Raw genomic sequence first — 24,722 nt, forward strand, 5'->3', positions numbered from 1 at the left:
CTAACGCGTAGCCGTTCCTTATTACGCCGAGAACCCACTGGTCTGAAGTTATCTTGGTCCATTCCTGGTAAAACAAGGCGAGCCTCGCCCCCACCTGTGGGACGGCCTCTGGAGGCTGCTGCGAGGAACGGACCCTTCTCGTTTCATTGGGCCGACTTGGACCCCGATCCCGACGGGGTTCCGCCAGCCCTGTTAAACCTCTTCCCTCGAAAGGACTGAGACCATGAGGAAGGTCTAGCAGAGTTCGAACGGTAGGACTGTCCCGCCCTCGCCGATCTCTGCGGTCGCTGTCGCCGGTTGGATCGAAACCGGTTCCTCGGGGAGAAGGTCGAACGATGTCTGGGCCTGTCCTCCGGCAATTTAAAAGCCTTGTTCTCGCTGAGGAACTGCATCAGATCGTCCAACTGCTTACCAAATAATAGCTTTCCCTTGAAAGGCAATGAGCCCAGGTGGGCTTTAGACGTACCATCCGCCGCCCAGTTCCGGAGCCAGAGAAGACGGCGGGCAGAGACTGCCGACACCATGGCCCTGGCTGATGTTCTCAGCAGGTCGTGCATAGCGTCCGCGCTGTAAGCTATCACCGCTTCCAAGTGATCCGCCTGCGAGGCCTCCCCGACGGAGAGGCCAGCATTCGCCTGCAAAGTTTGGGCCCAGCGGAGCCCTGCCCGCAATGCAAAATTACTACAAATGGCCGCCCTGACTCCCAGGGCGGAGACCTCAAAAACCTTCTTGAGTTGTACCTCCAGCTTCCGATCCTGGATATCCCGGAGCGCGGTAGCTCCGGTGACAGGAATGGTAGACCTCTTCGTCACTGCCGACACCGCGGCGTCCACTCGTGGGAGACGCAGCAATTCCAATACATCCTCCGGCAGAGGATATAACTTGTCCATCGCCTTACTCACCTTCAGGCCTAACTCCAGGGTATCCCATTCCCGGAACAGAATGTCGGATGCCGAAAAATGGAACGGGAAAGCCACCGCGGGCCCCGCAAGGCCCAAGAGGACTGGGTCCATATTCGCCCCCTGACGGGTCTCTACCGGTGGGGCCTCCACCCCGAGTTCATCGAGGATCGCCGGGATAAGGGGAAGCAGCTCCTCGCGCTTGAAGAGCCGCACGACCTTGGGGTCATCCCCATCCGCCGCTAGCGTCCCTTTTTCTGTTCCCGGCTTGACTGGATCTTGATTATCGAGCCCCTCGGGCCCTTCCGCGGTCTCCGAGACCGCCCCCTCCTCCGAGGAGGAGGTAGAGTCCGTATCATAGTTCCGCGAGTCCCCTCGCGATGGCCTCTTTTCCCTGGGTGGACCCGGCGCTTTCACCTGTCGGATCGATCTCTTCTGGGGTTGGGAGCGACCCTCCCTGCCCCCTGGGGCCTTCTGTGGTCTGTGTTTGGAGCGCTTGTATTTTGCTAATTTTTTTAAAAGTAAGGCAAAATCTTCTGAAAACGAACCCTCAGAATCGGAGGAGTCCTCCCTCGACACCAAACTCCCCGCTTCCTGGGCCCCTGGGACCTCCCCCTCCGAACCGCGACGCTGAGGAGACAGGGGGGGCGGCTGGTCGCCATTTCCCAGGGCTTTCCTCGTTGCCTCCCTGACTGTATTCAAAATGGCCGCCGTTCCCGCGCTAAGCGGGAACGGATCGGCCCTGTCAGCTGCTGCAGACACGGCGCGTGGCGGCGATCGGGACCCCCGAGAACGGCCCCCTCGACCGCCCTCCGAAGGCCCTTCGCCCCCCGACACGCAGTTCGCGCAAACACCGGCTCGTGAGACCCGCGCGCGCGCGCCGACCCACACGCGCGGCAAGCAGTCCCCCTGGGCATCCCTGACCACAGGCACCACCAAAGTAAGTGAAAAATAAAATTTCGCCGTTCCCCCGCGCAGCCCCGACGAGGAGAACCGGAGAGAGAAGAGAGAGAGAGCCGGCGCGTCAGAAAAAAATAACGCCGAAACCTTTTTTTTTTTTTTTGTAATACTTAGCCGCTGGCCGAGGTACTGAAGGCTGTCTGCTCCTGCGGGGGCGAGTGAACCGGGCTCCCCGGTGTCACCCCCGACACTGCTGCCAGGCACGGCCGGGTCCTCGACCCTCAGCAGCGGCCTCAACCAGGGGCAATGATCCCCTCGGGATCTTGTAATCCCCCTGGGAGGCTCCACCGACGGGAGACTTCCTCGAAGCTAAAACTTTTCCCAATCTTCTTCTTCTTTATCTTTTTTTTTTTTTTTTTTTATTAATTAAGCTACACTATTGTAAAAATAAAATTCTCAAATTCCTTTATCCCTGACTAACTATCCCAGGGATCCCAGAGACTGTGGGTGGACCTGCCCCATCTGCTGGAGACAGAGTAAGACTGAGGGGCTGTGGGTGGCACCTTACTATATGTAGGGAGCCCGTCAAGTTTTGCTCTGTCTCCATCTGCTGGCGCGGAGTCACAACCCAGGTGTCTGGACTGATCCGGGTACATACAGGGAAATCATTTTTGAGATGCGGTGACCAGAATTGTACACAGTATTCAAGGTGCGGTCTCACCATGGAGCGATACAGAGGCATTATGACATTTTCTGTTCTATTCACCATTCCCTTCCTAATAATTCCCAACATTCTGTTTGCTTTTTTGACTGCCGCAGCTCACTGAGCCGACGATTTCAATGTGTTATCCACTATGACACCTAGATCTCTTTCTTGGGTTGTAGCTCCTAATATGGAACCTAACATCGTGTAACTATAGCATGGGTTATTTTTCCCTATATGCATCACCTTGCACTTATCCATATTAAATTTCATCTGCCATTTGGATGCCCAATTTTCCAGCCTCACAAGGTCTTCCTGCAATTTATCACAATCTGCTTGTGATTTAACTACTCTGAACAATTTTGTATCATCTGCAAATTGATTATCTCACTCGTCGTATTTCTTTCCAGATCATTTATAAATATATTGAAAAGTAAGGGTCCCAATACAGATCCCTGAGGCACTCCACTGTCCACTCCCTTCCACTGAGAAAATTGCCCATTTAATCCTACTCTCTGTTTCCTGTCTTTTAGCCAGTTTGTAATCCACGAAAGGACATTGCCACCTATCCCATGACTTTTTACTTTTCCTAGAAGCCTCTCATGAGGAACTTTGTCAAACGCCTTCTGAAAATCCAAGTATACTGCATCTACCGGTTCACCTTTATCCACATGTTTATTAACTCCTTCAAAAAAGTGAAGCAGATTTGTGAGGCAAGACTTGCCCTGGGTAAAGCCATGCTGACTTTGTTCCATTAAACCATGTCTTTCTATATGTTCTGTGATTTTGATGTTTAGAACACTTTCTACTATTTTTCCTGGCACTGAAGTCAGGCTAACCGGTCTGTAGTTTCCCGGATCGCCCCTGGAGCCCTTTTTAAATATTGGGGTTACATTTGCTATCCTCCAGTCTTCAGGTACAATGGGTGATTTTAATGATAGGTTACAAATTTTTACTAATAGGTCTGAAATTTCATTTTTTAGTTCCTTCAGAACTCTGGGGTGTATACCATCCGGTCCAGGTGATTTACTACTCTTCAGTTTGTCAATCAGGCCTACCACATCTTCTAGGTTCACCGTGATTTGATTCAGTCCATCTGAATCATTACCCATGAAAACCTTCTCCATTACGGGTACCTCCCCAACATCCTCTTCAGTAAACACCGAAGCAAAGAAATCATTTAATCTTTCTGCGATGGCCTTATCTTCTCTAAGTGCCCCTTTAACCCCTCGATCATCTAACGGTCCAACTGACTCCCTCACAGGCTTTCTGCTTCGGATATATTTTAAAAGTTTTTACTATGAGTTTTTGCCTCTACAGCCAACTTCTTTTCAAATTCTCTCTTAGCCTGTCTTATCAATGTCTTACATTTAACTTGCCAACATTTATGCATTATCCTATTTTCTTCTGTTGGATCCTTCTTCCAATTTTTGAATGAAGATCTTTTGGCTAAAATAACTTCTTTCACCTCCCCTTTTAACCATGCCGGTAATCGTTTTGCCTTCTTTCCACCTTTCTTATTGTGTGGAATACATCTGGACTGTGCTTCTAGAATGGTATTTTTTAACAATGACCACGCCTCTTGGTCATATTTTACTTTTGTAGCTGCTCCTTTCAGTTTTTTTCTAATAATATTTCTCATTTTATCAAAGTTTCCCTTTTGAAAGTTTAGCACGAGAGCCTTGGATTTGCACACTGTTCCTTTTCCAGTCATTAAATCAAATTTGATCATATTATGATCACTATTGCCAAGCGGCCCCACCACCGTTACCTCTCTCACCAAGTCCTGTGCTCCACTGAGAATTAGATCTAAAATTGCTCCCTCTCTCGTTGGTTCCTGAATCAATTGCTCCATAAAGCTATCATTTATTCCATCCAGGAACGTTCTCTCTCTAGCGTGACCCGATGATACATTTACCCAGTCTATATTGGGGTAATTGAAGTCTCCCATTATTACTGCACTTCCAATTTGGTTAGCTTCCCTAATTTCTCTTAGCATTTCACTGTCCGTCTCACCATCTTGACCAGGTGGACGGTAGTATACTCCTATCACTATAGTCTTCCCCGACACACAAGGGACACATTTTGGACACAGAGACTCCAGAGTATTTCTTTCACACTCTTCCAAGGGAACACAAAGAAAAGAGACTGTGTGGAAAGGACACCGCAGTCACCCACCGACAAAGGATCCGTCCCTGGAAGTAAGAGAGGGGAGAGGGTCCAGCCCCCACGAGAAAGGAAATCTTTTATGGCCCCACCCATGTAGGACAGGCACACCCGGCTGCGGTTGCACATAGGATAAGGTAAAGGCTTTTGAAATGACCTTCAGCAGCCGTGTTCTGACTTCCACCCCAACTTTCATCTTAATAAGTACATTTTTGTTATTCTCATACTTCCAAACATATGGGAGGGTTAAACCATCTCTAAAAGCTTTTTTAATGAATGGAAAAGTGTTAAACAGAAGAAAATAAAGTAAGAGCTACTACAGAAATAGCAAGAAAGGGCTGAGACGCCCGTGTCACATTGTTAATGTCCTCCCAGGAGGAGAGAATCATTGGGTGCAGTCAGAGCCAGTCAGGGAGACCCCTCCAAGAGGAGCGTAATCTACATCCTAAGCTCTGAGACGTAAGATTTAACCATTCTAGGATAGGTAAGAGCAGGGCGATACGTAAGACACAGTCTCGTACCCCAAAGGTATAAATAATGCACAAGAAGGAAACCTTTTCAGGGGGAAAAGAGGGAATCTCAGCTTACCTTGTAGAAGTGAAACAATCTGCAACGATTTCTGAGAGGGATGCTCCTTAAGAATGTCTAAAACTGTTTTTCCATGGCCGTCCTTAATGGTGACATCAATTCCTGCAGAGCAAATCATATTGAAAGTAAGAAGGAAAATTCAAGCTGTAGTTCATGGCTGGAAAGCAAGAGTTGGTAATAGGAATTTGTGACCATGACACATTGTGACGAGGGGAGGAAGACTTGATGGAGATGGTGAAGTTAGAGAAGGTTGAGCGCAGAGTTAAAAAGATATATTATCTCGTGGGGACTATTCTGCACAAGTGATGGGAGTGAACGACACTAATTAGATTTGAGAAACAAATTACAAAAGTGAGACTTCAGGTCGAGAGGGTAAACTCGTCAAGCACCTCTGGCTCCTCACCGTACCACAGCACCCCAGTGGGACGTGGGTAATTTGGAAAACAAGAAAGTCTTCTACGTTCTTGACAACACAAATGCCATTCATACATTTTATGTGGGCAATCTTCAAAGATATTTACTCAGGTAAAACTGCCCGAGCGAGAACCACCCTTCTGAAATATTCCTAAATATGTGCAGCTCCATGGTGCAGACTTTTAGCCTCTTTAAAAAGAGATGTCCCTGTGGGTGTGTTTAGGTCAGGAAGGAAAATAGCGCGTCTGCATGGGATTTCCAAAACTACACGTGCTATTTTACCACCCCCTACCCCCAGCCCCACACACACAAATAGCAGATGCAAAGAAAATATCAGAAAATATTTTTTTTACTCAACACATAATTAAGCTCTGGAATTCATTTCCAGAGGATGTGGTAAAGGCAGTTAGCATAGATGGGTTGAAAAAAGGTTTGGATAAGTTCTTGGAGGAGAAGTCCATTAATGGCTATTAATTAAGTTTACTTAGGGAATAGCCACTGCTATTAATTGCATCAGTAGCATGGGATCTTCTTAGTGTTTGGGTAATTGCCAGGTTCTTGTGGCCTGGTTTTGGCCTCTGTTGGAAACAGGATGCTGGGCTTGATGGACCCTTGGTCTGACCCAGTATGGCATTTTATGTTCTTACTTGTACCTGCTCATTTTTGAAGGAGATCTATGCGGGTCATTCCCTCTGAGAATTGGTGACTGTTATAGATCCCAGATTTTGCACATAATGTGGGCTGTTGAAAATTACCCCCTACAAACTATCAGTCAGGAAATTGGTGGCTCTGCCGAATCCTTCTTAGCAGATTGTGCTGAACATCATAATGGTACAGGCTTCGGGATGAACAGCAGGACAAGAGAAATCAGGGGTGCTTAGGGATCTCCAGCCAGTCAGATTTTCAGGATATATCTAATGAATATGCATGAGATTTATTTGCATGCACTACCTCCTATGTATGCAAATGTTTCTTATGCACATTCATTAGGGTTATTCTGAAAATTCAACTGACTGGGGGGGGCATGAAGCCTGGCTTGAGCACCCCTGCCCTAGAAGACCTATGGACCCTTAATGGGATCGGGGGAGGTCAGGGGGGGGGGTCGTAGGAAGCATGGGAAGTTTATCTTATACAGGTTTCCTGGGTGGGGGGGAGGGAGTACCTTCATTTCATTTTGTTTTGGGGGGAGTTCAAATTTTTTTATTTTATTTTGGATACATAAAACAAAATAGAATAAACTAGAAATGAAAGAAAAAAGAGAAAAACAAAGCAGAAAAGAAAAGTAAAGAAAAATGTTTCATGTGCAGAATCCGGCAGAATGTGGAGCAGGAATAATCAGGTAACATTTATTTTGTATACTATACTTAAATTGTATATTGTTTAACTATTTCTATTCTCTCCTATTTCTTCCTCTCCAAGTTCGGCTACCCTTGTTAAATGTAACTGTACCTTCGGTCACCACAGTTCTAGTTTTTATGTATAAAATGCACCCCTGTTTTATGTAAACCAGCAAGATATGTTTTCATGATTGCCGGTATATAAAAATTCTAAATAAATAAATAAATAAAGGTGCACGTGCAGGTCCCGGCAGAACGTGAGCCGGAATAATCATGGACGTCTACAGAGCTGGAATTCTCACGGGCACGTGCAGGTCCAGGCAGAATGTGGAGGCAGAATAATCATGGACGTCTGCAGAGCTAGAACAATCACGAGCAGGTGCAGGTCCCGGCAGAATGAGGAGCCGGAATAATCATGGATGTCTGCAGAGCTAGAACAATCACGAGCACGTGCAGGTCCCGGCAGAATGTGGAGCCGGAATAATCATGGACGTCTGCAGAGCTGGAATAATCATGGGCACGTGCAGGTCCCAGCAGAATGTGGAGTCGGAATAATCATGTATGTCTGCAGAGCTAGAATAATCACGGGCACGTGCAGGTCCCAGCAGAATGTGGAGCCGGAATAATCATGGACGTCTGCAGAGCTGGAATAATCACGGGCAGGTACAGGTCCCGGCAGATTATGGAGCTGGAATAATCATGGACATCTGCAAAGCTGGAATAATCACGAGCAGGTGCAGGTCCCGGCAGAATGTGGAGCCGGAATAATCATGGACGTCTGCAGAGCTGGAATAATCAGGTGCACGTGCAGGTCCCGGCAGAACGTGAGCCGGAATAATCATGGACGTCTACAGAGCTGGAATTCTCACGGGCACGTGCAGGTCCCGGCAGAATGTGGAGGCAGAATAATCATGGACGTCTGCAGAGCTGGAATAATCACGGGCTCGTGCAGGTCCCGGCAGAATGTGGAGCAGGAATAATCACGGACGTCTGCAGAGCTGGAATAATCAGGTGCACGTGCAGGTCCCGGCAGAACGTGAGCCGGAATAATCACGGACGTCTGCAGAGCTGGAATAATCAGGTGCACGTGCAGGTCCCGGCAGAACGTGAGGCAGAATAATCATGGACGTCTGCAGAGCTGGAATAATCACGGGCACGTGCAGGTCCCGGCAGAATGTGGAGCAGGAATAATCATGGACGTCTGCAGAGCTGGAATAATCACGGGCACGTGCAGGTCCCGGAAGAGCGTGGAGCCGGAATAATCATGGACGTCTGCAGAGCTGGAATAATCATGGGCATGTGCAAGTCCTGGCAGAACGTGGAGCCGGAATAATCATGGACTTCTGCAGAGCTGGAATAATCACGGGCACGTGCAGGTCCCGGCAGAATGTGGAGCAGGAATAATCATGGACGTCTGCAGAGCTGGAATAATCACGGGCACGTGCAGGTCCCGGAAGAACGTGGAGCCGGAATAATCATGGACGTCTGCAGAGCTGGAATAATCACGAGCACGTGCAGGTCCCGGCAGAATGTGGAGCCAGAATAATCATGGACGTCTCCAGAGCTGGAATAATCACGGGCACGTGCAGGTCCCGGCAGAATGTGGAGCCAGAATAATGATTATTCTGGCTCCACATTATTCTGGAGGTGCAGGGTTTATATTAAGGGAAACATCCAAGCTCCACTGTTGGGGGAATTTCTGTGGATGTGCAGTGAGTTACAGAACTGGAGGTGCAGGGTTTATATTAAGGGAAACATCCAAGCTCCACTGTTGGGGGAATTTCCGTGGATGCGCAGTGAGTTACAGAACTGGAGGTGCAGGGTTTATATTAAGGGAAACATCCAAGCTCCATTGTTGGGGAATTTCTGTGGATGCGCAGTGAGTTACAGAACTGGAGGTGCAGGGTTTATATTAAGGGAAACATCCAAGCTCCATTGTTGGGGGAATTTCTGTGGATGTGCAGTGAGTTACAGAACTGGAGGTGCAGGGTTTATATTAAGGGACAAATCCAAGCTCCATTGTTGGGGAATTTCTGTGGATGCGCAGTGAGTTACAGAACTGGAGGTGAAGAGTTTACATATTTATTTCTAATTTTTATATACCTACATTCGATCAGAGATATCACATTGGTTTACATTCAGGTACTGTAGGTATTTCCCTATCCCAGTGAGCTTACAATCTAAGTTTTGTACCTGAGGCGATGGAGAGTAAAATGACCTGCCCAAGGTCACTAAGGGCCATATTTAATTGGTTACTTAGAGGGTGAAAGGGGTTAGTTCATTTGTTGGTTTCAATATACATTGGATTTTTTATATAGTGATTATATAACGGTGGGAATATATACACAGGTTTATACACCAGGCTTGTATGTCAAGGGTTATATACAAGGGCTCTATATATATACCCCGGGGTTGTATGCCGAGGGTTATCAGTAGGATAATTTCGGGTATGGAGAGAAAGGTCATATTTGTGGGAGGTTTAGTATTCTCCGTGAATAGCACTACTGTGTGGTGGGTGATGGGGTAAGTGAAGGGGGGTGTAGGTTATTGTGAGGGCAGGGAGTCGGGGTGGTATAGGATGCGGTATGATAGGATGCAGTGTAATGTACTTGTGATCATGAGTATGCTTGTGTGAAGAGCCAAGTTTTTAGTTTTTGTTTAAATTTGTGCAGGCAGTGTTCTTGGCGAATGTTAGCGGGCATAGAGTTCCAGAGTGTGGGGCCAGCAATGGATAGGGCACGTTCTTTGGGAGCATTGTAATGGGTAAGTTTGGGCATGGGAATGTTTAATGTTGCTTGGTAGCGTGAATGGGTGGGTCTGTTTGTGTTGCGGAAGGTGAAGGAGTTATTGAGCCAGTTCATATCTGGGTTGTGTAGGGATATGTGTATTATTGAGAGGGTTTTGTAATGTATGCGTTGTTGGATAGGTAGCCAGTGTAGTTCTTTGAGGATTGGGGTTGTGTGTTCTTCTTGCGTGTATTGGCGAGGATGTGTGCAACTGTGTTCTGTAGCAATTGGAGGGGGGAGATGGTGTTTTTCAGAAGGCCAAGGAGTAATGAGTTGCAGTAGTCTATTTTTGTGAATATTGTAGACTGTAGTATTGTCTGGAAATCGTTGAAGTGTAAGAGTGGTTTCAGTTTTTTTAGGGTATGCAGCTTGAAGTAGCATTCCTTGAGGGTGTTGTTAATGAATTTTTAGTGGTTGAGTTGATCATCTATGATGACTCCAAGATTCCTTGCATGTTGAGTTGTAGGGAATGAATTTAGGGGAGTGTTGTGTTGATTAGGGATGATATGGTTGTGGGGAGGAGTTATTAATAAGATTTCTGTTTTTGAGGTGTTGAGTGCAAGGTTGAGACTAGAGAGGAAATTGCTGATTGCAGAAAGTGAGGTTTCCCATGTTTTGATGGCTTTAGGTAGGGAATCTGTGATTGGGATGACGATTTGTATGTCGTCTGCGTATTTGTAGTGTTTGAGGCCAAGCTTTGAGAGGAGGTTGCAGCGGGGCAGAAGATAGATGTTGAACAGGGTGGAGGATAGAGAGGAGCCTTGGGGGACTCCTTGTAGTAGATTGAATGCCTTGGATTCTTGGTTACTTATTCTGAATTTATATTGTCGGTTTTTTAGGTAAGAGGTGAACCAGCGGAGTGGGGTTCCTGCGATACCAATTTCAGATAGCCGATCGAGTAATAAGTTGTGATTTATGGTGTCGAAGGCCACTGATATGTCTAGAAGTGCGAGTATGAATGAGTGGCCTTTATCTAGTCCTTTGAGGAGGTGGTCGGATAGTGATAATAGGAGGGTTTCAGTGTTGAAGAATTTACGGAAACTATATTGTGAATTGGATAGAATATTGTTGCTTTCTAGGTATTCCGTAAGCTGGAGGTTAACTATTTTTTCCATAACTTTTGACATGAAAGGGAGGTTGGAGACTGGGCGGTAGTTTGTAGGTTCATTTGGGTTTAGTGTGGGTTTCTTAAGAATGGGTTTGATCACTGCTTGCTTTAACGCCAAGGGGACTTGTCCCAGGGTGAGAGATCTATTAATAATTTGGGCTAATGGTTGGGATATAGTGCTGGGGATAGCGAGGAGGAGTTTGGTGGATATGGTGTTGTATGGGTTTGAGGACATTCTGTCCCTTCCTGTATACAATGCAGACTTCACGCTCAATGTTATATAGTATTAGTTAAATGAGGTTATCAAATAATTTTAATAGAAGTTTACTGGAAGTGTGAAACTGGGCAGCTTTTTTAAATTACGCAGAAGACCCTTTGGAGTTTTTTATTGAGCCTTTTTATAGCCAATTGTAAAGCAGGGGGGGCCATGATATGGAGTTGGGTGTGATAAGGCAATGTCATTTCTCCCCAAATTCTTCAGTCCTGAGATGCCACTGATTTCCTGTGACCTGAAGCATTAGTGTAAGAGGGGTGGGGGGCTGGAGAGGCGCACACATGCATTGCCCCCCTACCCCCCAGGCGCTGGAGACCACTGTTCAGTGACAGTAACAATGGTGCCAGGCTTTCACGTGCACACCCAGCCCTAAAGGAACTTCCCAGGAAACTCTTGCAATGGATTAGTAGAAGCAGGGCCGGCTCAAGGGGCAAGCAGTGAGCATGGCTCCTGCTTACTAAAGACAGAAGCACTCCCTGAGCTCCTCTCTTAGCCTCATCTGCCTCCCTCGTAGGCTTCAAAACGTTCTTATTAATCCTTGCCTCTTTAGCAAGCCTCTGCTGGCCCACTCTAGGAATGTTTTCTATCTAATTTAGCAGCGTTACTGTAAGCACACAATTACCTCCTACTGCTAAATTACATATAAAAGAGAGGATGTGAGGAGGGCTTACTAAAGAGCAGGGATTGAGAATAGAAACGAGAAACCCAGGAGCGAGGTAGGCGGGCCATTCGATGTGCAGAAATCATTGCCATTCTCCTCCAGGCAATGAAATAAGAATTAGACTTCAGTCTCACTGGTGTTGAGTTGCTGAAGCTCAGAGCCATGCAAACCCGGCCCTGCCTATTGCAAGGAAGAAATGCAAGAGAATGCACTCTAGCTTGCGACGAGCAGGACAGAAAAATGAATGCAGATTCCTTTCTATAAGGCTGCTGTGAACAGGAATGAAAAGCAGCGCCTGCACAATGAGCACTGAAAGAGTCAGGAAGAAAAAATGACTTTACCGTTCTCTATCAACGTGCGAACAACATCCACCTTGCCAAATAAGGCAGCTTCATGCAGAGCTGTGCCCTTCTCTGTCTGTAAAGGGGAGAACAGTTTATTAAAACTTCTGCTTGTAGAGTCTCTATCCCATATGGGAGCCTCGGTTTTCGATGAAAGAAAACATTTTGGGGTTAGCATATGTAGCAGTGTCAACAGTGTGATCACTAGTGAGACATCTTCATTTCATTTCATATCTCATCATTTTGTTCCTTCACACAACAAAACCATTTTCAAGTTCAGTAGCTCTTCAACTAGAGGGTTCTTTTCACATTATTAAAATTACCAGCACATCCACGTCCACCACAGACTTGTCCCAGCACCTCCACATCTCAGCACCACCATGTCCCACCACCTTCATGTCCCACCACTAACGTGTCCCAGGAACATTGTATCCCAGCGGCATCATGTCCCACCACTACTGCATCCCAGCACCATGTCTCAGCATCTCCATGTCCCTGCACCACTGCATCCAAGCACTATCATGTCCTAGCACCTCCGCATCCCACCACTGACTTGGCCCAGCACCACTGCATCCCAGCACCTTCGTGTCCCATCACTGAGGTGTCCCAGCACCATCATGTGCCACCACAGACTTATCCTAGAACCTCCACATCCCACCACTGAATGTTCCAGCACCACTGCATCCCAACACCACCATGTCCCAGCAACTCCGCATCTTACCACTGACGTATCCCAGCACCACTGCATCCCAGCACCTCCACATCCCAGCAGTACTGCATCCCAGCACCATGTCCCAGCACCTCCGCATCCCACCACTAACCCAGCTACACTAACTGCACTAACCATATGCCCTGCAGGTCCCCACCATCAGCAGACGGAGGCAAAGACCCAACTAGATCTTCATCTATACCAGCTCACATTCCCCTCAGGTTGAGCTTTTGGGTGCCAGGGCCGGCAGATCTTAGGTGGGGTCCTCTGCTGATAGTCAGAAGATCCGTTGAGCTTGCTGGGTTATTCCAGAAACAGACGAGAGTCAATATTGGGCAGTGTTCAAGGCGGTCCAGAAGCCATGCCAAGGGAATCCAATCAAAGGGAAAGGCAAGACAGAGAGGTAGGGCAAGGAAAGCGAGGAAGCAACCAGAAGGCAAGGCCCACTGAAGAACTAAGGAACTGAAGACTGACCACAGGGATTTCGTTTCTAGAACTCCCTGTGGTCTAGAACTAACCTCCCCTACCCCTCTTTCACTTCACCTTTTCACTTCTCTGCCCCTATTACACCTCATCTTTCTGCCTACATTTGCCTCTTGCCCAGTTTTTCGCCGTCACTGAGAGGTCCCCCCCCCGACCCTTCTCTTTTCCCCCTTCCACACCCTCCCCTCCCCTCCAGTAACATAAATTGTAACATAATCGCAACTCTTCTCTCCCCCACCTCTGCCATCATAATTTGTAATTAGCTTCAGCGCCTATCCTCCCCATCCTCTTCTTCATCTCCATCCTCTCTTTTTTTCTCCATCCCCTGCAATTCTCTACTTGCCCCCCCCCCCCCTCCCTTCCCTGCGCCTCTCTTGCACTAATTTCATCTTATTACAACCTGTCAATAGATCCAGTGCAGTCCCACTGCCTTCCTCTGGTTTCCCCAGCGCCTCCATTAATATAACTCCCTCCTCAACTTTTTCTCCCTCCTTCGGCCTTTCCCCCCCCCCCCCCTCATTAAATGGACGAGAGGAGGGTCACAAAAATTGAAGAGCGAACATGCTGGAACTGAAGACAACAGCTCAGGACTAGAGGATGCAGAGACAGGAACCATGAGGCAATTTATGTTTCTAGGCACTAGGGAGACCTGTTGTTAAGGTGCTGGAGGAATGTCTGCCATGGCTTTTTATAGGCCAAAGAGGGTGACATCATCTGAGGGTGTCTGTTAGGTTTTTCCCGCCGCTGGCCCTTTAAGGCTTGGGACTTCCCTTGGCCGGTCCGTGACTTCTGCTTATGAGCTTAAGTGGCTGCATTGTCCCTCTGCCTTGGTTTTATTTACACAGGAGATTACAAACAGGCAGGTCTTAATAAGTGTTCTTCAGTTCTGGTTTAAAGTTCTCATCTGGGCAAAGTTTCTTTTCTTTAGCTGTGACCGTGTTTTCGGCCTGGCAGTATACGTGTCTGCATACTTCTTGGCTATTATGATTCATATTTGGTGCTTTCAGTGGTAAAACATGGGATATCTCCCTACAAGCCATAGCTGTTCGAGTAAGGGGCTGTTGAAACTGGGGTGCCAGATGATGTTCCTGCATGGGGGATGGATTTCCTGGGCTCTCTACTGATGTTGGCGATCAATTTTCCTGGTTAATTTGATGAGAGATTCCAGCATGGCAGGGAGGTCTCGAGCAATGAGTTCATCTTTGATTTTAGAGGAACCACTCTCAAGGATTAAAGTGATCAGAGACTCTTCCTGCCAATTGAGTTCTGTTGCCAAGGTTCTAAACTCAATTGTGTATTCAGCCAATGTTCTGGTGACTTGGTGAAGGTGAAGTAGTTCTGTGCCTGCCGTAGCCATTCAGCCAGGTTCCTTAAAAACTGCCTTAAAGTAATCTGTGAATTGAGACAAGTTGCAAATAAGAAGTCTGCATATTCCCAGAGAGGGGATGCCCATGCTAAAGTCTTCTCATCCAGGAGCAAAATAAGTAAGTGGCATTTGATAAATCATCTAGAAACAACAAGGGTGAAGTGCATGTGACACTGGTTCAGGAAGCCACAGAATTGCTTGGAATCCCTAACTTACCAGGGTGGAATCGGCAATTGTGGTATGGGCCAGCTCGAGGCGAGGAGCGGTGATGACGACAAAAAAGGAGAACGACTGCTAATCGCATGGACAGCCAGTCCATAGAAGCAACAGGAACTCAAGGATTTTCTGCTGTTCTTGTAACTATGAACGAGGCCTGGGATGGCCTGTAGGGAATTCAGATCCACCGGGTCCATGGCCTTGGCAATCTGTTGGAAGCGTGGTGTTATGGTAGTGGACCTTGAGCCGGCTAGGAGATGGAGAGAGACCACTGAAGGATGGCCTGCAGCGTAGGTCATAGCTGGGAGGCGGATCAGAGCCAGGGGATCAGCAGGACAAAGCGGAGTCTCCTGGTGACGGAGAGTAGATAAACTGTCCAGGTCAAGGCAGGGGGAGGAGGAACGGAGTCAGATTAAGTCCAGAGTTCGTTGCAGGCAGCAAAGGTGCAAGTCGAGGAAGCGGACCAGTAGTCTGAGCAGGCAGCAGACCAGCGGGATATCAGGAGCCAAGCCAAAATCAGGAACCAAGAAGACAAGCCGAGGAGGAAGCAGGAAGTGGAGTGCGGAGCAGGAACTGGATCAGGAACACAGAGACAGGAGCAGGCAGGAACTGGATCAGGAACACGGAGGCAGGAGCAAGCAGGAACTGGATCAGGAATGCAAGAACAGCAACTAGCAACTCCGAAGAGTGAACCCTGGTGCTGGGTTTAAATACTTGCCAGCGTCTGACGTCACTCAACGGGCTGGGCCGATTTCCCGCCACGGCCCCTTTAAATTTCAGCTTCCTGCATGCGCAGGCACCTAGGGAACTCGGCAACGTCTGCCTCGTGGGGACGCTGCTGCGGAGAGGCCCAGCCATGGCCCAGCGAGAAGCAGGGAATACCGTGAGCAGCCCAAAGCCAGCAGAAGAGGAGGTGAGAGCCTAGACATGGAGTCCTGCGGCTGGGATTCGTAACAGTACCCCCCCCCCTTCTTACGCCCCCTCTTTTGGGGTCCCGGTTTGTTCGGATGATCCCGATGAAATTGATGAAGGAGGGATTTGTCCAAGATGTTGACAGCAGATTCCCAAATATTGTCCTCAGGACCACATCCTTCCCAGAACAATAAATATTTCCACCTTCAATGATGGAACCGTACATCTAAGACCTCCTGTAGTTGATAGATGGTGTCATGTTCTGCAGCTGTTTTGGAAGGATCAGGAGGTTTTCAATGGAATCTTGAAAGTACTAAAGGTCTGAATAGAAAGACATGGAAAACGTTGTAAATCCTCAATGAGCTGGGAAGACTTAGGCGGTAGGAGACGGCGCCAATCCTTTCAGATACCAGAAATGGACCAATGAATCTGGGCGCCAGTCACATAGAGAGAATGCGAAGATGAATATGCTTTGTGCTCAACCACACTTTGTCACCCGGTTGAAACACCGGAGCTGGACGGCGATGTCTGTCAGCATTCTTCTTAGCTGTGGCAGCCATTTTCTGTAGTTTGATTTGTATAGACTCCCAGAGAGAATGGAGCTGCTGGGCAGACATTTGGGCCACAGGAGACGGCACAGACAGCGGAAGAGGTAACAGTGGTTTGGGTTGTCTACCATATACCAGTTGGAAGGGAGACTTCCCTGAGGATGAAGGAGTATGGTTATTGTATGAGAATTCAGCCCATTACTTGCTTGTACCCTATGAAGGTTCAGAGAAAAGTCTTTAATGAGCGATTTGTACATTCTGCCTGTCCATTGCTTTGGGAATGGAATGCAGAGGTGAAGTCCAGATGAACCCCAAACTTCTTACAAAGAGCTCTCCAGTACTTCGCTGTGAACTGTGGATCCCTGTCAGAGGCAATGTGAAGAGGAAGTCCGTGAGAGCAAAAAATGTGTTGCGTAAAGAGTTGGGCCAATTCAGGTACAGAGGGAAGTTTGGCCAAAGGGACAAAATGGGCCATCTTAGAAAATCTATCCACAGTTACCCAAATGACAGTCTTCCCTTCGGATGGTGGCAGGTCCACTATAGTCAGTGGATAGGTAGGTCCACGGTTCAACAGGAATAAGTAGAGGCTGGAGGAGACCCCCAAAACTACCTGGCAATGGCTTTTGTTTGGCACAGGTAGGACAGAAGCTAACATAGACCTGGACGTCTCGTCCCATATGAGGCTACCAGTAATATCAAGCGAGGAGCTCCAGTGTTCTTGTTCTACAGGGTGTCCAGCTGTAAGGGAATCGTGAGCCCACGAAAGAACTTTCCTTCTTAAGCGAACTGGAACCACGGTCTTGCCGAGAGGGGTTATCTCCATAGCTGCAACTAAAACTTTTGCAGGGTCCAAAATATATTGGGGAGAATTGGATGAGTCCTCACATTCAGTAGTGCGAGATAAAGTGTCACCACGTATGTTCTTTGATGCGGGTCTGTAGCGTAATGAGAAATGGAAACGGCTGAAGAATAAGGACCAGCGAGCCTGTCTTGCATTCAGATGCTGTGAGTGGCACAGAAATTCCAAATTCTAATGGTCCATGTAAACCACTATGGGATGTTGGACCCCCTCCAGCTATTGCCACCATTCTTCAAACGCCAGCTTGATAGCGAGGAGCTTCTTATCGCCAATGCCATAGTTTTTTTCCAGAAGGGCCATTCTTTAGCGTTAGCTCCCTTCTTGGTAAGGGCCATGAGCAGAGCCACACTCTGAGAATAATGAGGTATGAACTGTCTGTAGAAATTTGCAAACCCGAGGAATCACTGGAGAACCTTTGCAGACACTTTGTCTGGACCATTTGAAATCCAGTCAAAGAGACAATATAACCCAAGAACGGTAGCGACTCTTGCTCAAACACGGACTTCTCTAGTTTAGCAATGAGACAGTTGTCTCAAAGGCATTGTAACACTTGTTTTACATGCTGGCGGTGTGTGGCAATATCCTTAGAATAGATTAGTACGTCGTCCAGGTAGACTATGACGGAAGAATGGAGCATGTCCCGGAGTACCTCGTTCATTAGGTTTTAAAAAACCGCAGAGCATTGCATAGACCAAACGGCATGATGAGGTACTCATAGTGTCCATCACGGGTATTGAAGGCGGTCTTCTACTTGTCCCCGGGGCGGATCCATACAAGGCTATAAGTGCCGCGGAGATTGAGTTTGGTGAACACCTTGGCTCCATGTAATCGATCCAACAGTTCTGGGATGTGTGATAATGGATACCTGTCTCGACATGTAATGGCGTTAAGTCCTCTGTAGTCAATGCAGGGCCTGAGGGATCCGTCTTTCTTAGCGACAAAAAAGAAACCAGCCCCAGCGGGTGACTTAGAAGGACGAATGAATCCAAGATCCAAGTTTTCCTTGATGTAGCTAGACATGGCTTGTGTCTCTGGAAGAGACAGAGGGTATACTCGCCCCCTAGGTGGTATTGTGCCAGGCAATAAATCAATGGCGCAGTCGAATGGTCGGTGCTGTGGTAGGAGTTCCGCCATCTCTTTCGAAAAGACATCCATATACTCAGCATAATGAGACAGTAGTGCGAGTGGGGTGGCCATTAAGGCTACACAGGGTCATGGTAGTGTCGGTAAACAGGACGAGAAGCAGTGCAGACTCCAGGTCGCTATTTGCAGAGTGTCCCAGTGAATAACAGGAGAATGTCTTTGGAGCCATGGTAACCCTAGAACAATAGGGTGGATGGCCTTTTCCGAGACCAGAAATGAGATCTCCTCTGTATGGAGCACTCCGGTGCGAAGAGTCAAAAGTGTTGTGGAAGCAGAGACACAACCTAGGAGTAATGTGCTACAAATAGATGAAATCCGTAATGGAGGTTTGCGAGGAATTACAGAGAGTTGCAAATGTTGTACCAAATTGGCCAGGATAAAGTTCCCTCCTGCCCAGGAGTCAACAAAGGCAAGAGTGAAGAATGTTCCTCCAGGGTACTCAAGAGTCACTGGTACTGTACATTGAGGAACAGGATTGATGCAACCTAGGGACAGCTCCCCGATGACACCTAGGCCCGGAGTTTTCTGGCTATTCACCGCATTGAGCCAGTAAATGACCCTTGCCCCCACAGTACAAAGGCCTAGTGATCGGCGTCGCTTCCTCTCCTCTGGGGTTAGGGGACTTCGCCCTAGTTGCATAGGCTCATCGGCCTGACTGCTTGGTGAAGCCGGCGGTGAAGTCATAGATCGAGAGAAGGTCGGAGCCAGGGTGACTGGTCTACAGACCGTTTTAATCTCTTGAGCCCGTTGTTGAAGCTTGCGATCAATTCTTCCTGCCAGATCAATCAGGCTTTCGAGGTCATCTGGGAGATTTATTTATTTGTTGAGTTTTATATACCGTCATTCGGTGAAGCCATCACAACGGTTTATAAGATTCAAAAGGTATTTTCTTAACAATTGTGAATTAACGTATAACAGGATACATATTATAAACGAAAAGCCCAGATCTCTTGCCGCCAACTCATCTTTAATGCGAGAGGACAGTCCTTCCAGGAAAATACTAAGTAGGCTGTCCTCCCGCCAGCCCAACTCGGTCACCAAGGTGCGGAACTCAACCGCGAAGTCAGCCAGCGGCCAGGAACCTTGGAGTAAGTGCAGGAGATCAACGGCTGTGGTAGACTGGCGAGCTGGTTCATCGAATACTTGTTTTAAGCTGTGTACGAACTGTTGAAGACTCCCCAGCAGTGGACTGTTACGTTCCCATAATGGGGAGGCCCAAGCCAGGGCCCTCCCATCCAGTAAGGACAGGATGTAAGTGGTTTTCACGTGGTCGGAAGGGAACTGAGTTGGCTGGAGAGCAAATCGCATGAAACAATGATTGAGGAAACCCTGACATTGCTTAGCTTCATCTGAGTAACGGGTTGGAGCCGGTAGGTGTATGGAAATGGCCGGATTGGAGCCTGGGACTGGAAGCGAAGGTGGAGGGGCCACCGGATGTGTTGAATCCCGCTGGGACGCCAGTCTTTCAACCGTGGCAGTCAAAACATCCAAGCAGTGAACATAAGAACATGCCATACTGGGTCAGACCAAGGGTCCATCAAGCCCAGCATCCTGTTTCCAACAGTGGCCAATCCAGGCCATAAGAACCTGGCAAGTACCCAAAAACTATGTCTATTTCATCTTACCGTTGCTAGTAATAGCAGTAGCTATTTTCTAAGTCAACTTAATTAATAGCAGGTAATGGACTTCTCCTCCAAGAACTTATCCAAACCTTTTTTAAACACAGCTACACTAACTGCACTAACCACATCCTCCAGAGTTTAATTGTGCGTTGAGTGAAGAAGATCTTTCTCCGATTAGTTTTAAATGTGCCCCATGCTAACTTCATGGAGTGCCCCCTAGTCTTTCTATTATCTGAAAGACTAAATAACCGATTCACACAGTGGCGTAGCTAGACAATTTGGCGCCCGGGGCAAGAGACTTCTTCGGCGCCCCCTCCCTCCATCAATGATTTACATTGAAATCGGTGCTATTTTTCTGCAGAGCCAGGCATTTTGGTGCCCCCTTAGACCCGGCACATATGCTCAGTGTACATGGAGTTTATACAGTGTCTAATTAGCATACATGGCTGTTATTACATTCCGTACTTCCACAAGTTTTTGCAGGATGCGCACAAAAAAAATCCACGCAGAAAAATCAGCAGTCTTATTACATTGGCCTGTCAGATAGCAGCATCACCCCGCCCCCATTAGACCTTCTGAAAGATAAGAGAAACACGATAGTGGCGCACGTGATCACCGTGGAAGTCTCCAAGATCCCAGTCCAGCTCAGTTCACAGATATACTGATTTCCCCGCTGCCGGCAGCTAACACACAACATTCAGTGTCTGACCTGCACTCAGTACGCAGTGCTGCAGGGGCCCTCCACGGCCACACGCCTTCTTCCTGTACCACCCCCCTTTCCTTTTGGCCGCTACAAAGAGGAGTGCAGTTCTGCAACAACGCTGCTGGACTCCTCTCGTTTGACTAACAGGGAAAGCTCCCAAAAGAAAGGCGGCGCCACCACCGCCTCAGTCAAAACAGAAACCAAGTTCGAATGAGCTTCCGCCCGCCGCGGTCTACTCCAAGCAAGTCCACTCGCCGTCTCCCGGGAAATACCTCTGACTGCCGGCCGGCTCCGCCAATCAGAGGGCAGCAGCAGCGAAGACAGATGAGAGACTGCCGCCAATAGGGGACACGCGCGAGCGAGGTTGGGGAGGCTTCGCGGTCAGTTTTTCTCGGCTACAGTCTGCGCGTGCCGGCGACGGGAATGATTGGGGTTCCTTCCAGTTGTGCGCGACGAGCTATGGTAAACTGCTGCCACGAGGCGGTGCGCATGGGAATGGAAAAAGTTGGTCGGAGAGCGTAACAGGAGCTTTGTGATTCCTAGAGCAGTGGTTCTCAACCTTTTTTCTGTTGGGACACACCTGACAGATGGTTCTCACATGCGTGGCTCACTGAACATGTGACCATCATGGGGCTAGATGTAAAAGTACAATTTGCATCCACGGGAACCCTCCTAACCCACAATAATGGATGTAAAGCAGAATTATGACATTCCCCATACAACTCACCCTACAAAAAAGATATTCTGGTTCTGGTGTCATCTCAGTAACAGCAACTCAAACTCCTTCTACTTCCAGGCTCAATAGCCCTACTTATGAAAAGACAGCAGTTTACCACCAATGCATGTCCTCTTGAGAAAACACAACAAATAAGACTGATACAAACACTTACATGCTAGTAAAATATCTCGGTAACAGACACAGAACCGACCTAACATACTCCCAGGATCTGTAGTAATGCACATAAAGTAATCCGCACAAAGTTACACCTGTATTATGGAATACACTCAAACAGGAACAACCCTATCTATGAAAAGGCAACACTACAAATATTAAATCAGGCCCTAAAAACCAATACACCTCTTATTAGGAAAACAGAACTAGCAAGCAGCTATAGATCCCCACACAGAAATAATTGTAAAACTATACTAATAAGCAGAATAAATGTTTCAAAACAGCTATGATAAGAATAACATCCAACAATTAAAAACTCATAAAACTATTAAAAATTCTCCAAACACCAATAAAATATTTCAAAAAAAGCAGACACATCACATAATATTAAATAATTAAATCAAGAAAAATAAACTTAAAAAGCCACCTTTACTTACCCCCTCCAGCAGCTCTCCTACTCCTCTTCCATGCAGGCCATAGCACACAGCAGAAGCAGCAGTAGAGGCTAAGCTCTATACCAGTGGTTCTCAACCCTGTCCTGGGGACCCCCCAGCCAGTCGGGTTTTCAGGATATCCACAATGAATATGCAGGAGAGAAAATTTGCATGTTATGGAGGCAGTGTATGCAAATTTTCTCTCCTGCATATTCATTGTGGATATCCTGAAAACCCGACTGGCTGGGGGGTCCCCAGGACAGGGTTGAGAACCACTGCTCTATACTCATGGTCCTCTTCCTTAGTGCCCATGTCTCTCACACACACACCATACCAGTCATGCCCCCATGACCAGTTTCTGTCTCTCACACACCAATCATCTCCCAAACAGTCTTTGGCACACATACACACCAGTCACCTTCCTGAACAGTTTCTCTCATGCCATACACACACACAGGCTTCCCACTCCCGTGTTCTACTTACATATATGGGCTTCTCACTCTCATAATCACTTTCTCTGTCTCACACAAACACACTCACCAGTCTCTTTCTCTCACACACACACAGTCACCTTACCAACCAGTCTCTCGCTCATGCATGCACACACACACAGGCTTCTCACTCCCATGCTTTTTCACACACCCCCCCACCCAACACCAAGCTTCTTACTCCCATGCTTTCTCACATACCCAGATTTCTCACTTCCATGCTTTTTCTCTCTCTCACACACAAACACACACAGTCACATCCCTGACTATCTCACACTCTCACATACACATCAGTCATCTCCTTGAGCAGTCACTTTCATTGTCTCTCACATATACACACACACACACACACATCAGCTCTCTGACCAGTTTCTCTCAATCACACACAGGCTGGCTGCTTCTCTCTCTTTCTCTCACTCACTTCCTCTCCCCCCAGCACAAATGGTAGCTGCAGCAGCCCCCGCAAGCCAAGAAAGAAGAATCCCATCGGCCGCGGGAGGCTCAAGCTGCTCTCTCCTTTCTCGATTACCGGCTGCTTCAATTGCTCGGGGGCCGATGCTGCAGCCGCTGCTACGTTATCACGCGGCACGGCTCTTTCTCCTTCCTGCGCACCGTATATCTCTTCCTGTTCCGGGTCACGGGGGGGGGGGGGTTGGCGCGGGAAGAATAAAAGGCCAGCCACGGGTGCCACTGCTTCTTTTAGCACTGCTGCCGTTCCCACTGGACTTGAACGTGCTGATAGCCCGGAGGCAATGGCAGCAGGGAAGGAAGAGCAGCGGGAGGCAGCGGGAGCACGCAACACACCAGCCGGTGCTTGGCGACACACTAGTGTGTCGCCAAGCACCGGTTGAGAATCGCTGTCCTAGAGCGTATCCCTCACGCGTTTTGGCGCCCCCTTAGACCCGGCGCCCAGGGCGGCCGCCCACCCCTCGCTACGCCACTGTGCACCATCCTACCTCACCAGATAGCTTAGCCCCTCAGTATCCTCTCACACACTGAGCTCTCTGCCCAAAGCAAGACTGGTGTTGCTAGCCCCCATAGCAATGCACCTCACTTGTACCAGGATGAAGACCTTTTCAGAAGTTTCCCAACACTCTGGAACTTCTTACCATCTTACATCAGACTAGTCCCGAATCTCCTTTCCTTCAGAAATCTGGTGAAAACCTGGCTTTCAACACAGCTTTCAGACGTCTAGGCACGCATGTTATAAAATAGGCTGAGCGCTAGCAGAATTTTAAGTGGGCGTGAACCTATGAGCGCAAATCCTGCTTCCACCGCATAAGTGGGGGGGGATTTTAAAAAGGGCACGACATCCACGACATTGCCAGTTTCACCAATTTGTTCCCAGTTCACCCAGAAAAGGGATAGCACTTCCAAACTCCTCCTAGTTTAATAGCCTTCTCTTTCCCCTGTTAACCCCGACCCTTAAAACCCAGTTCATCTGTGTAATTTTTTAATTTTATTACTTACACTCCATCCATAGCAGAAGTAAATTTACTTAGCAGGGGACCCCCAGTGCGCTTTTTTGTGCTACGTTTTTATGTGTTGGTTTCATTGAGAAATTCAGGAACGTCTATGCCCCAGAGGTAGTCACGCGCGTATGTGAGCAACTTTTAAAACCCACTCAGTGTGCACCAGCCCGACATATTCATGTATTTCCTTGTTTTTCACGTAAAGGGAAGTGGTTTCTATCTGACTGCAGCGGAGGACTGGAAGGCTGATCTGCATGCTTCTCCCAGAAGCCCCAGCAGAGGACTCCAGAGGTCACAGCAAGTCAGTTTTCACAGTTCCCAACATTGTTTCTAGGAGTAAAAACTAGAAGCGCATACTTCTAGCAGCCCTAATCACAGACATAGTGAGGTGTCTAGGTTTGAGCTTTCTCAGCTTCTACAATCTCTCTAGCAGCAGCAGAGGGTCAGAAGGCTCATCTGAATACTTCTCCCAGTAGAAGGCTTGAGAGGAACTCATGAGTCGTTTAGGCTTCAGCTCCCATGGCCTAGCTTCTACATCCCATTTCTTTCCAGCAGCAGAGGGTCAGAAGGCTTGTGCCAAAAGCCCTCTTCCTATAAATGTTCAACAATAGATTTATTTGTTACAAAAAATAGGGAATTAGTTTAAAATAAGGTTCATTAAGATGTATAACTAAGTAGTTATAAGCAGATAAAATGTA

At 47.8% G+C, this 24,722-nt stretch overlaps 1 protein-coding gene across 1 annotated transcript in view; it reads right to left on the reverse strand.

Moving 5' to 3' along the window:
- Positions 1-24,722, reverse strand: part of ANKS1B (ankyrin repeat and sterile alpha motif domain containing 1B) — a 591,267-nt gene that overhangs the window by 521,519 nt on the left and 45,026 nt on the right. Inside the window, exons 5-6 of the mRNA XM_029597376.1 lie at positions 12,178-12,253; positions 5,257-5,358 (exon numbers count right to left, since the gene is read on the reverse strand). Coding sequence (XP_029453236.1) covers positions 5,257-5,358; positions 12,178-12,253 — 178 coding nt within the window. The remainder of the gene's footprint in view (positions 1-5,256; positions 5,359-12,177; positions 12,254-24,722) is intronic.

This window comes from Rhinatrema bivittatum, chromosome 4, assembly GCF_901001135.1.
Source record: "Rhinatrema bivittatum chromosome 4, aRhiBiv1.1, whole genome shotgun sequence".
In the NCBI taxonomy this organism is placed as follows: domain Eukaryota; kingdom Metazoa; phylum Chordata; class Amphibia; order Gymnophiona; family Rhinatrematidae; genus Rhinatrema; species Rhinatrema bivittatum.